We start from the raw sequence: 11,947 nt of genomic DNA, 5'->3' as shown, positions 1-11,947 counted from the left end.
ATATACGGGAGGAGCAATTTTGAATCATTTGATGCGGGGTCTTGCGGGGCAAAATATGTTTTTACGGAGCGAATGCGAAGGAGACCCTGCGGGGCTGCGTGCAGGGGCTGCGGAGGGGGTTGCGGGCAGGGGCTGCAGGGGGGGTTGCAGGTAGGGGCTACAGGGGGGTTGTAGGGGCTGCGGGCAGAAGGTTGCGGGGGCTGCAGGGGGGTGCAGGGCCGGCAGAGGCTGCATGGGGCTGCAACGGCAGCGAGCAGGAGCGGTGGGCAGGGGCTGCGCCGACGAGGAGCGCCGACGGGAAGATGTCGGAGGTCGGGGACTAAGGCGGCCGACGGTGGAGAAAGAAAAATTCTAAGGCTCTAAAAATTCAAGGTTTTAGGGCAAAGTGCGTGATAACGTGATGGATGATGAAATAATTGTGTATTATTAAATGATATAGGGGCCTATATATAGACATTACAAAAACCACAATCCCGTAGGATTCGGAGTCATAATCTATTACAGAGATGCTAATCTATCTCATAATAAGAAACTTATTAGGTTAAAACACACATAAAACTAGAATAATAATTCTTCCGAAACATTTATTTATTTTTTTTCTTATAAATTTGTTCATCTCCTTTTTATTGTTCTTGTTGGGTCGGGGCCGTTGTGGACTTTTCTCAAATTGCCTAGCCCAAAGATTTCTCATCTCAAAATAAATACGATAAAAACAGACTCAACGAACTGGTAAGAGCCGAAGCAGAAGTTTTAAGAAGGAAAGATAACGAGAGAGATGGCCGGAGTAGCACAACAACCCAAGAGAGGACCTCGCCCTCGGTTTCCCCCAGTCGATCGCGAAAAGGTTCCTTCTTTCTCTCTCTTTTGTGTATCTCTTTTGTGTTATAATGTTTTGGTTGATTTGTTCTTCTTACTGTTAGTGATTTTTGATTGTTTATTGAATTGCAGACTTGCCCTTTATTGCTTCGAGTATTCACCAAGGTATGTTACTAATACCCATGCTCAGTTTTGATTCTGGGTTTCCAAGTTTTAAGCTTTAAGCTTTACTTTGAATATTTGATTGGTCTGTGCCCTTTGATTTGTTTTTTTGTTTGCTGAGAGTTTTGATTGAGGAATGAGAAATAGATATAGCATTATCTCTGCACTTAAACAATACATTAATTGTTGAGCAAACCTTTGTGAGACTCACAAGTTCTTTCCTAGTGATTCACAGCAATGTTGGTATTAGGATATGATGATATATTGATTAGAAAGTTGTAGGGTCTGATAGAAACAAGTTGCGGAAACTGGTGTGTGGTTTTCTGAAATTCAGATATTGGTTCTGTTGTATAATCCTGCCAAGAGGGTGGGTCATATTTGCTCAGTGTAGATGAAGTTCTTAGTTGTGTGAGTCACATTTACAAGTTACGATCATAATTGATGACTTTTTTTCTTGATGTGTTTATAGGCTGGAAGCCATCATGTCGCTGAAGATTTTGCAGAGAGAGGCAAGGAGCCAAAGGATGAGGTTCAAATCTATACATGGAAGGACGCTACACTTCGTGAACTAACTGATCTGGTAGAGGCTCTCTCTCTGCTTGTTGTTACTTTTTGTAATCATATTAGTGCCTGCAGTTTATTTACATAATATGCCCCCAGTTGAGGAAACTTGCCCATTTTGGGCTTTATTGAATCTATTTTTATTTTGATTATTTTGTAATTGATTTTCATTCTTTTTCAGGTTAAGGAGGTTGCCCCTGCAGCAAGACGAAAGAATGCAACACTGTCCTTTGCTTTTGTTTATCCAGATAGGCATGGCCGTTTCACGGTTAGAGTGGTAAGTTATCCTTCCTCTCTCTCTCTCTCTCACACGCACACACACACACACACAAAGTAGCTGACATCCCATTATACAATATAAGGATCGAGCAAGTTTTCTTTTTATACTATATGGGGACAGTGTGTGATTAACTCCCTAATGTAGCTTGTTGTCTTTAGATTCTTTAGCATAGGATACAATTCTTTTGCAGGAGCCTTCCTCTTGGTTAGGGCATCTTTTCAAAAGGGTTTCCTAATTCGGTTGTAACGAATAAATATAAAGAAATGGTAACACAACCAGATCTCTGGAACAATTGGGATAAAAGTTCCTTAGCAGGTAAGCATAAAAATTGAAGGAAGATTACTGATGTCATTAGAGAGGGGAAGCAGATGAAGTAAATGAATTTAAACTTTTAAAGGAAGAGGAGACACCTCAGTCAATAGCTTCCCCCAACGGGAACGTACACCTGTTAAAAAGGCTGCCATATTTTCTGCTGAGGTCTTCAACATATTAGAACTTTACCCATTTTCTAACAGATTTAGTAAAAGGGAATTAGTGGCAATACTATCTAGTCGGATAGCCAAAAGCAAAATAGACGAGATAGGGCAACAAGTCCAAATTATAGTTTTCGGAAAAAGAAAAAACCAAAAGATAGAAAATCCAGATATGGAAAGGTTCCAGTCTGCTTTTCTAATGCAGAAACAGATATAGGCATGTCCACCACTTGAGAATTTGATAGGCATCTTACTCCAATGGGAAGGTTCTTCTAACAGGCTGATTAGTATTATGCTTATGCAATGCAAGGGTATTATTAATATCCTCATTATCCTGGCTCTGCCCAATCTCATGGAAGTCAATATCTGACTTGAACTCTCCCCCTCTACAATTTCTGCATGAATTGGTTGAATTCTGTGATTTCTGCTGGATGATTGTGTGGTTTATTTATTGATAGTGTTGTTGCATACATTTGTTTCTGCATGAATTGGTTGAATTCTGTGATCTCTGCTGGATGATTGTGTGGTTTATTCATTGATAGTGTTGTTGCATACATTTGGTACTATTGTTTCATCAATAAGCACAATTTCAGGAGAAGAAAATTGAAGTATATTTTGTCACATTAAATTGGATCTAGTTGATTTAATTTTTAAACCCTGATAACTTGACAAGATCAGTGCCAAGTCTGTTGTACTGCTATCCTAATTTGAATGCCAATGTGACACCTAGTTGTGACTTGACAGTTCTGGTCTAAGTTCTAATCACCATAGCTAATTTAGTAAATGTGATTGCACATATTCTGTGAAATGATGAACAACGTATATATCTGACTGGATTTCATTGCTACATGAAGGTGGGGCAGACTTTTTCTTATGGAAACGGAAAACTTGACGACGGCAAGATTTTGGCTGAGCTTGGCTTTCAGGTAAACATGATGTTTTCTTTTTGGCTCTATATATTGCCTGATATTTCATGTTCCTGGCTGATGTTCTCTGATATGCAGATCGGGGATTACTTGGACGTGGCGACTATGTAGACAAGCTCTCTTGGGTGTTTTTATGGTTTAGCTGATTGATTGGAATTGCATTGGAGGTTAGGGAACATATGTATGCTAGACCACAGAAACTCAGAAAGGGTTGTTTAGATTTCGTTGCTTCACATTTGGGTGTACATTGTACTTTGCTGTCTCGTTTCTTAGGGTTAGAGCATAAGCTAAGGTTAAATTTTTCAGTGTCTGTGAGTCTTGTATCTGCGAGTTATTCAATTTTAATAAAAATATTTGTATATTTAATAAAAAGACGAGTGGATTTTTGAAGATTAGAGTCATTTTGACCGTGGTATATCTGAGACTGATATGGTGTTAATTTTTTTGCATTAACGGAAAGGAAAACATGGAACCACCACTTGCCCAATTTCATCAACTCATACCCACCGCACATCCAATCTCAATTTCATACCTGCACACTCTCAAATCCAAACAAAGTGGCTCTGTCGACAGGAGGATCAAGCTATCACCAATGATCGGAAAGGAAAGGCTCTACTAAAACAACACGAGGTTTCTGGGTATATAGGAAAAATATGGGTGACAATGAGAGTAAGGTATGGAAGAAGCTTGTTTGTACTAGAATAGGACTATATTTTTGTTATGTTTCATGACATGTGAAAGTGGCTAAAACTCACCCGGCTAGAAGCACCTTTGGTCCGCCTAAAACTTAGCTGCCTAGGTGCTAGGCCTGGGGAGATCTTAGACCGCCTAGGCACTAAGCATATCCCAATCCATGAATGTTGGAAGATTTGCTTGACGTTTTATCTTGATGCACAAAGTAAGTCACGGTAAAGAAATTCTGTAACGAAGTTTAAATTAATTTTTTCCAATAGAATTTGAATTAAAAATAAAAAACAAAATAATTAAGTATGAGTTTGGGTGGGGCGAGAGAGGAAGACAAAAGAGAGACCTCTGCGATGAAGTTGTAATTAAATCGGAGGTAAGATTCACACTCCTCACTCCTCCCACTTTTCCCGTCATCGGAATTCTCATTCTCTCTATCCCATTGGATCCCTCTCTTTATTTCACACCCAAACTCTCTCTCTCTCATTGGAATCTCTTACCTTTTTTTTTTTCTGTTGAAGCTGATTGAAAAATCCAGGTCTCGATGCCAATGGCGGTGAAGCGCGGGCCCCACCGGAACCGACCCGCCGGATCGCGATTCCCCATTGCGGTCTTCGCATTCGTGCTCTTCCTCGTTTCGTTGATTTTCTTCGTCGGCCGTGGCCTCTACACCTCCGGTTGGTCCCTCCGCTCCTTTCGATTTCCAATGCTTTGTTGAAAGGCCTGTCAATTTATGCTCATCGGTTGAACGAGTCTCTGGAATTTTAGGTTTGCAGATCTCAATTAGGTTTCAGTTACTTTTGCTTGTTTGTGATTGCTCTCGTATTTTCTTATTTGCTTCAGAGAAGCATAAAAGAGTCAAAATTTAATGTACTGTCGATAAAGTTAATACTGATATGGAATCAGGAGTGTTAATATTTCAGACATTGCAAGCGTTTTTGGTGTTTTAAGAGGGTGAGTGTATGAGTGTGTCATAAGGTATTAGGAGGCGTTGTTTATCTTCGTATCGGTTTTTGAATTGTTAAGCTTTAAGCAGATTGATGTGATATATTCAATGATGCTTGTACCTGAATGAAACCCGTGTCAAGTTCCTTAGTTTTTATGGTTCTGGATTTCTGGCCTGGTTGTATCTATATATTAGCGATTAGGCCGCAATGGTGGTTTGATACAGGTGTGGTCGAGAACGATTTTAATTTAAACTTTGTGTTGTTATCTCTGTTACTATGGTAATGTGGTATTGTTTCATTACAGTTTAGTTGTGGTCTGTTATTTATTTTTCCCGGTTTATTGTACTGTAGCTGGGAGAGTGGGGGTATTGAATTCTTGAAATAAGTATCGAGCCTCAATGCAAGTGAGAATTGATTGAATGAGTTTATAGATTTGTCTTATTTATCATGATTTAAAGTTTCCTCAGAAGCTTGGGCAAGATCTTAGTTTTGTAAGTTGCCGATTTGCATCTTGTACGTGGCCTGTATTTGAGTTTGAAATTCGTAATTAAGTGACGGGGCTGGTAATCCTGTGAAAGTCGTTTTGAAAAATCATCTTGTACTTTATTATATACTTGGGTTAGCTTTTGTCATGAAAAGTTTTCCAAATGTCACTCCAATGGCATATTCATTTGTTTTGTTTTTCTACTATAGTTGATGGTTGTAATGTGTAAGTTTGTCTTCTCTGCAAGTCACATGTTTATGAAGACTCTCCAAGCTTGACTATAAATAAGTATTGCTATTTGTGCAGATCAAAATGATATATTATCTGGTGCTGGTGAACAGGTACGGCTTCATGCTTGCATTAATTTCGGCCTCAAATCTTGTATCTTACTTGTTTCTACAATATAGTAACATATTTGTACTAAACGGTTTTGAGAACAAGTTCCTGGTGCAGAATTTGGATTGGAGGGAGCGAGAGGCACTGCAACATGCCAAATCTCTTTTCTCGAAGGAGGCAAGTGCAACTCTACTAAATATGTGTGGTACTCATTTCTGAGTTCACAATAGTGGTGGTAGTTTTTCTATTTTGTTGAGTCTTTTCTTTTTTCTAACCAACGTTCTGGTTGAATCACTATATCAGGTCATTGATGTGATTGCAGCCAGCACAAATGACATGGGGCCTTTGAGCCTTGATTTCTTCAGGAAAAACAATTTTTTAGCTTCTTGGAAAGTCATTGGAGAAAATTCATCAGTTGTAACAGATCCAGAGGTTAGTATGTGATTATGCTTTCTGCCTGGAGTCTTGACTATCCCTTATGCTGGAAAGATATTGTCAACCTGTAGCTGCTGATTGCCTCCGTTTCATTTTGTTTGTGGCAAGATAAATTTGACAGCCGTAGATGCAAAACAAGAGACATCAAGGGTCAAAGTGGATGAGGCTTCAGGTGGTTATGCTCTGATAACATTTTTCTTATGGCTGTGATACACTTCTACATTCTTTCTAATTTTTATTGTTTTTTGCAGATAATTATGCTCAACCTCTTGATCCTGCAAAACTAGCCCGAAGGGTAATTATCATACTTTACCTATGTTCCATATTAAGATTGTGGAATGGTTTTACACTTGCTTGAACATGTATATCTATCTTTCGGCTCAGAACATAAATTAAACGGACTCATGTCTATTTGGCATTTCTAGTTTTGTATTACTGCAGTATTGGTTAGTTTCTAATTTTTGCATTATAAGCGATTCTGCAGCAATTAAGAGAGACTAAACGTGCAAGCCGTGCAACTGAGTTGACACAGCACGATGATGAATCAATATTAAAACTTGAAAGTGCAGCCATTGAACGCTCCAAATCAGTTGATTCAGCTGTTCTTGGAAAATACAGCATTTGGAGGAAAGAAAACGAGAATGAAAACTCTGATTCAACAGTGCGCTTGATGCGTGATCAGATCATAATGGCAAGAGTTTACTTAAGTATTGCGAAGATGAAAAACAGGGCCGATCTGTATGAGCAACTACAAACTCGACTGAGAGAATCTCAGCGTGCATTGGGAGAGGCAACTGCTGATGCAGATCTACCCAAAAGGTAACATGTTCTTTGAATGTGTATAGTATATCTTTGTCTTCTTTTATATTAAATGGATTGGTGATTATGAGGACGTTTCTTACTTTTTCTACGGCTGATTAAAATTTAGTGCTCCAGAAAGAATAAAAGCTATGGGCCAAGTTCTTTCAAAGTCGAGAGAGCAACTGTATGATTGTAACCTGGTCACTACAAAGCTGAGAGCAATGCTTCAGTCTGCGGATGAACAAGTGCGGAGCCTGAAAAAGCAGAGCACATTCCTTAGTCAGTTAGCTGCCAAGACCATTCCAAATGGAATTCACTGCTTGTCTATGCGCCTAACCATAGATTATTATCTCCTTCCTATGGAGAAGAGAAGATTCCCTAGAACTGAGAACTTGGAGAATCCTAGTCTTTATCATTATGCCCTCTTCTCTGACAATGTCTTGGCTGCATCGGTTGTCGTCAACTCTACTGTCAAGAATGCCAAGGTGATCTGAATTATCATATTCTATACTTGTGTCTAATTGCACATGCATTTGTGTCTTGTGACCAAGTTGGAAACAACAAAATTTAGTATGCAAGGCATGCGTTATATTCGATGTTACCATAGTCTACATCATGCTATGAGTATGTAAATCATCCTTTTAGACATCTTTACTTTAAGGGGCTTGATGTTTTCATGACCATCTTTTCTATACTTTTTTTCAAGTAAGGGTTCATCTGCAGTTACATCACATTAGGAAATTTTGAAAACTGTATACTACTTTTATATTGATCTGCGGGCCCGAGGCTCGTGCTATCATTAAAATTTACTTGGCAATGGCTTACTCTGTGCTGGCTGCTTTTGTTGTTTTCATTTTTCTTAATTTTTTATTGATTTACGGTCATTGTTATTTACTTGTGTGCTTTCTTGGTTATTGCAGGATCCTTCAAAACATGTATTCCATCTTGTTACTGATAAGCTTAACTTTGGAGCCATGAATATGTGGTTCTTATTGAATCCTCCTGGAAAAGCCACTATACACGTTGAAAATGTTGATGAGTTTAAGTGGCTCAACTCATCGTACTGCCCAGTTCTGCGGCAACTCGAGTCTGCTGCAATGAAAAACTATTATTTCAAGGCTGACCATCCTACCACTCTCTCATCTGGCGCTTCTAATCTGAAGTACCGCAACCCGAAGTATCTCTCAATGCTTAATCATTTGAGGTTCTATCTTCCACAGGTTTATCCCAAGTTGGATAAGATTTTGTTTCTTGATGATGACATTGTTGTCCAGAAAGATTTAACTGGATTGTGGGCAGTGGATCTACATGGAAAAGTGAATGGTGCAGTAGAAACCTGTGGTGAGAGCTTCCATCGTTTTGATAAGTACCTAAATTTTTCAAATCCTCATATCGCGAGAAACTTTGATCCAAATGCATGTGGATGGGCATATGGAATGAACATGTTTGATCTGAAGGAGTGGAAAAAGAAAGATATCACCGGTATCTATCACAAGTGGCAGAACATGGTGAGTGTCTGAAACCTCACATTTGTCCTTATTGAATATTTTTACTTTTTACATGATCTGTGGCTAAGAAGTGTCAAAATTCATGAACTTAAGTTTCCTCTGACTATAGCTATTTCGTTCCATTTGTTTGTGGTTTTAGAATGAAGAGAGGACACTGTGGAAACTTGGAACATTACCTCCAGGGCTAATAACATTTTATGGGCTGACACATCCACTACAAAAGTCATGGCATGTTCTTGGTTTGGGCTACAATCCAAGTCTTGATAGGAATGAGATTGAGAATGCAGCTGTTGTACACTATAATGGTAACATGAAACCATGGCTGGAGTTGGCGATGACAAAGTACAAAGGATACTGGACAAAGTACATCAAGTATGACCATCCCTATCTTCGCAGCTGCAAACTAAGTGAATGAATCTGAAAATGGGGATTTTGGTACATAGTAGAAACTCCGTCTCATTCACCTGCTCCTTGGTATCTTCATCTGACAAGTCACATGGGTTATTTGTGGTTCATCAAGAGAAGGTATCGACTTTCTCTTCACTACAATTGTTTATTCCATTTGTAATTCATTCAATTTCACATCATTATTCGTCACCCTTTGGAATCGGGTAGCACAAATTCTTTGCCATATGACCTGTATAATAAATTCAATACCTTATTTTGTTTGAAGCTAAGATGTGGAACGTGATTAGGATCAAATGTCCAAGCATCTTGGTTCTTTGAACAACATTCTCACGTGGACTGTAATTCTAGCGAATTTCTTATATTAGTTGGTATAGCGCAGCCTTGTCTTCTATGTTTTGTTTCGTTTTCTTAAAGATGTTTCAATTTGGAATTTAGTGTTGATCTTGATGCTTGGGTGCATCTTTCAATTTTCTTTCCTTGCGTGTTTTAGTATTCCATATTTGTCATTTTGATTTCCAGGGCTGATTGTTGAAGTTTACCTATGAAGGTTTCAGATCATAAATGATCAAATTATATATTTCAATAAGATAACTGTTATGGGATTAGAAATATGCTCTCCGACTTCGCTAAATGGTTGGTATGATGATTTATTGCTTATTAAATATATCAAAAGGACATCAAGCTAAGAATAAATGTTTAGGACTATAATTCTTGGATTGACAGAAAACTAAAGTTGAGAATGAGCTCGATACTATGGAGTCCATATTATGGAGTCTTTAATTCTTTATTCTTATACATACCACCACAACACTTGAACTCCCTAGTTTCCTTGGTTCTTTTCTTCTCCACCCATCTGCTTAGTAATTCTGTCTGAGAAAGCGTCGAGGGTGCTCATGTCTGACCTGTACTGTTTCTGGGTAAACTGCAGCAGAGTAGACCAAGTAAAGTCCGGGTACAACCTCGGGCTATCAGCACTGATCAAACTTGCTGGTGGAGTCACAACTTTGTCCATGTTTGGGTTGAGAAAGAAAGCAAGAGATTTCCTCACAGTTTTGTTGTTTACCACAGCCCTATGCAAGCAGCTCTTGTAAATTCCATTGCACAGAGCCTGAAAGTTCACATCATCATGAGGAAGACATTAATTAGTATAAGAATAAAGAAAATTCAATTCAGCCAACAAAGACAAATAACGTTAATAAATACTCAATTCTGTCCAACTAGAAAATGTAAGTGTGTAAATTTGTGGCAAAGGAAATGATTTCGAAGCTTGAAGTCGATTACAGTAGAAAGAGTGAACGCTAAAATAATATTACTACCTAGTAATTTATACCGATCGTTGCTTAAGAATTTACGACTTACCAACTTATATAGATACTAACACTATTGTGGTTAAGGTGACTGAAACATCGGTGCAATTATAAAGAGTGGTACTGATGCCTCCCCATGCTAATCATTTAGCATCATATTAATGAATGGAGAACTTACGTACCATAAAAGTATCACCAATGTTGATAACAAAAGAATCAAGGACAGGAGTAACAGTGTGCCACTTATCATCGAAGAAAACTTCAAGTCCCCCTACTTGATCCTGATGAAGGATTGTCAAGGATGTGGGATCACAGTGAGGACCAGTTCCCAGTGTTAAATCTGGGTTTTGGCACATTGGATAGTAGTTCAACCTCAGGATCGAATCGTTTCCTTCATAGAACTCTTTGAAGTACTCCCGCCCAACTCCAAGGCTCATTCCCAGTAGCTCCAGTATCCCATCAGATAGTTTGTTCATCACTTCCGCGTATTCCTGGTAGAACTTCCTAGAAACACCAGCACATAAAATAAAATCAAAAGCCATGACCATGCACAATATTTGATATCACATATAATTCTTTTCGACAAAAGATATCACAGATAATTGAGGTCTTAATTTAACATACCCTTACAAATCAATCATAGTAATTTCATTGTGCTGAAAACTAAATCATAAGTTTACCTAAATCGACTAAAACGTACTATGTTTTTTTGTTTGAATAAAATGGTTGGTACGGCTGCCCTCACTATGTTTTAATTATTGGAACGAAGAGAACAAAATATATCTAGCCCTTGTACGTATTTGAAGGAGAAATATCGAAGGATCTTGTATATAGACCTTTTAATTTGAAATTTGTTATTATGACCCTCAGTAAAAGGTTATATTTTCACAGTATTATAATAATTTCTCAGTAGGAGGACGTGGTATATATGTTATTACCCGATTTTCTTGAAATCTTCACCCATTACATTCAGAAAGTAGTCCTCGATGACTGTTGATGAGTTCAGGCTCTCAGCAGAGTACCTCAGAGAAAGTGTTTCTTTCCATGGAAGCTTGGAATTAAACCTGCCGGTGAAGCTACTAGCATAACCGTAGCTCTCACCATGCTTCCGCTGCGCCCTTTGCTTCTCCAAGAGCTTCATCTCAAAGAACACGTCCATGTACTCGTGCGCTTTTGAAATGATCTCTGGATCAACCCCATGGTTCACAATGAGGAAGAATCCATGCTTCTTGCAGGTCTCGTCGACCAAACGAATCGAGTTCTCAACTATGGCAGGCTCACCGCTGAGAAAGCCATTGAGGTCGATGGCCGGAGCGAGAAGGTCTGGCACGTCAGGGCTAGGCTTCTCGTGGTCCGGCCATATGAACTGGAAAGGGATGTTGGATTGGTGTTGAATGACTTGGGAATCGAAAACCACAGGGGTTTGCTCAGATGTAGCCGGCACCGGTATGGCTAACATGGTTTAGGGCTCTGGGTCTCGCAAACAGGATAGACTTAGAGACAGGAGAGATGGTTTGTTTCTGCACAGGGACCTGACTCGAGAGCTTATATAGAAGATGATGGAGGAGATAAGTAAGCACAGACAACTGTAGAACATGCATGAGGGTGTTTTACAAGTGTTGCTAGGGGTCCTGCATAGATGGCAATTATGGCAAGTTATTAACTGCATGAATTACAAGCTAAGATGGCAGATTATGCCATGTCACATGTTTGTTGTGAGGACTCAAATCATGTTTAGCGCATACATATACATGTAAATTAAGTACGTTGGAAATTTTGATCGAGTAGAATGACTTGGGTGTCGGAAACTACGGAGTTT

The 11,947-nt window shown here is 39.0% G+C and overlaps 3 protein-coding genes across 5 annotated transcripts; 2 read left to right on the top strand and 1 right to left on the bottom strand.

The window, feature by feature from the left end:
- The first annotated feature begins 712 nt into the window (after positions 1-712).
- Positions 713-3,633, top strand: LOC126802513 (histone deacetylase complex subunit SAP18). The gene is made up of 6 exons (XM_050530149.1): positions 713-844; positions 949-981; positions 1,448-1,558; positions 1,721-1,816; positions 3,147-3,218; positions 3,297-3,633. Exons 1-6 carry the CDS (start codon positions 776-778, stop codon positions 3,327-3,329), a joined length of 414 nt encoding a protein of 137 aa, XP_050386106.1. The 5' UTR covers positions 713-775; the 3' UTR covers positions 3,330-3,633.
- Positions 3,634-4,228: 595 nt separating this feature from the next.
- LOC126802499 (polygalacturonate 4-alpha-galacturonosyltransferase) lies at positions 4,229-9,293 on the top strand. 3 transcript variants are annotated; one of them, XM_050530140.1, is made up of 11 exons: positions 4,229-4,278; positions 4,424-4,579; positions 5,640-5,674; positions 5,787-5,846; positions 5,973-6,101; positions 6,213-6,276; positions 6,356-6,399; positions 6,589-6,923; positions 7,033-7,390; positions 7,826-8,413; positions 8,553-9,293. In XM_050530140.1, exons 2-11 carry the CDS (start codon positions 4,447-4,449, stop codon positions 8,826-8,828), a joined length of 2,022 nt encoding a protein of 673 aa, XP_050386097.1. In that variant the 5' UTR covers positions 4,229-4,278; positions 4,424-4,446; the 3' UTR covers positions 8,829-9,293. The 3 variants fall into 3 exon arrangements, 1 of the variants encoding a protein (XP_050386097.1); XR_007672964.1 differs by lacking the exons at positions 4,229-4,278; positions 4,424-4,579; positions 5,640-5,674; positions 5,787-5,846 and having other exon boundaries at positions 5,972-6,101; positions 8,553-8,938; positions 9,092-9,293; XR_007672963.1 differs by lacking the exons at positions 4,229-4,278; positions 4,424-4,579; positions 5,640-5,674; positions 5,787-5,846 and having other exon boundaries at positions 5,972-6,101; positions 8,553-8,938; positions 9,087-9,293.
- Positions 9,294-9,641: 348 nt separating this feature from the next.
- LOC126802503 (gibberellin 20 oxidase 1-like) lies at positions 9,642-11,587 on the bottom strand. Its single transcript, XM_050530143.1, has 3 exons — positions 11,067-11,587; positions 10,311-10,632; positions 9,642-9,929 (listed from the first exon to the last, which is right to left on the bottom strand). Exons 1-3 carry the CDS (start codon positions 11,585-11,587, stop codon positions 9,642-9,644), a joined length of 1,131 nt encoding a protein of 376 aa, XP_050386100.1.
- Positions 11,588-11,947: the final 360 nt, after the last annotated feature.

Source organism: Argentina anserina, chromosome 7 (genome assembly GCF_933775445.1).
Source record: "Argentina anserina chromosome 7, drPotAnse1.1, whole genome shotgun sequence".
Taxonomy (NCBI): domain Eukaryota; kingdom Viridiplantae; phylum Streptophyta; class Magnoliopsida; order Rosales; family Rosaceae; genus Argentina; species Argentina anserina.
The sequence above is the reverse complement of the archived record's forward strand: the minus strand, read 5'-3'. Positions and strand labels throughout refer to the sequence as shown.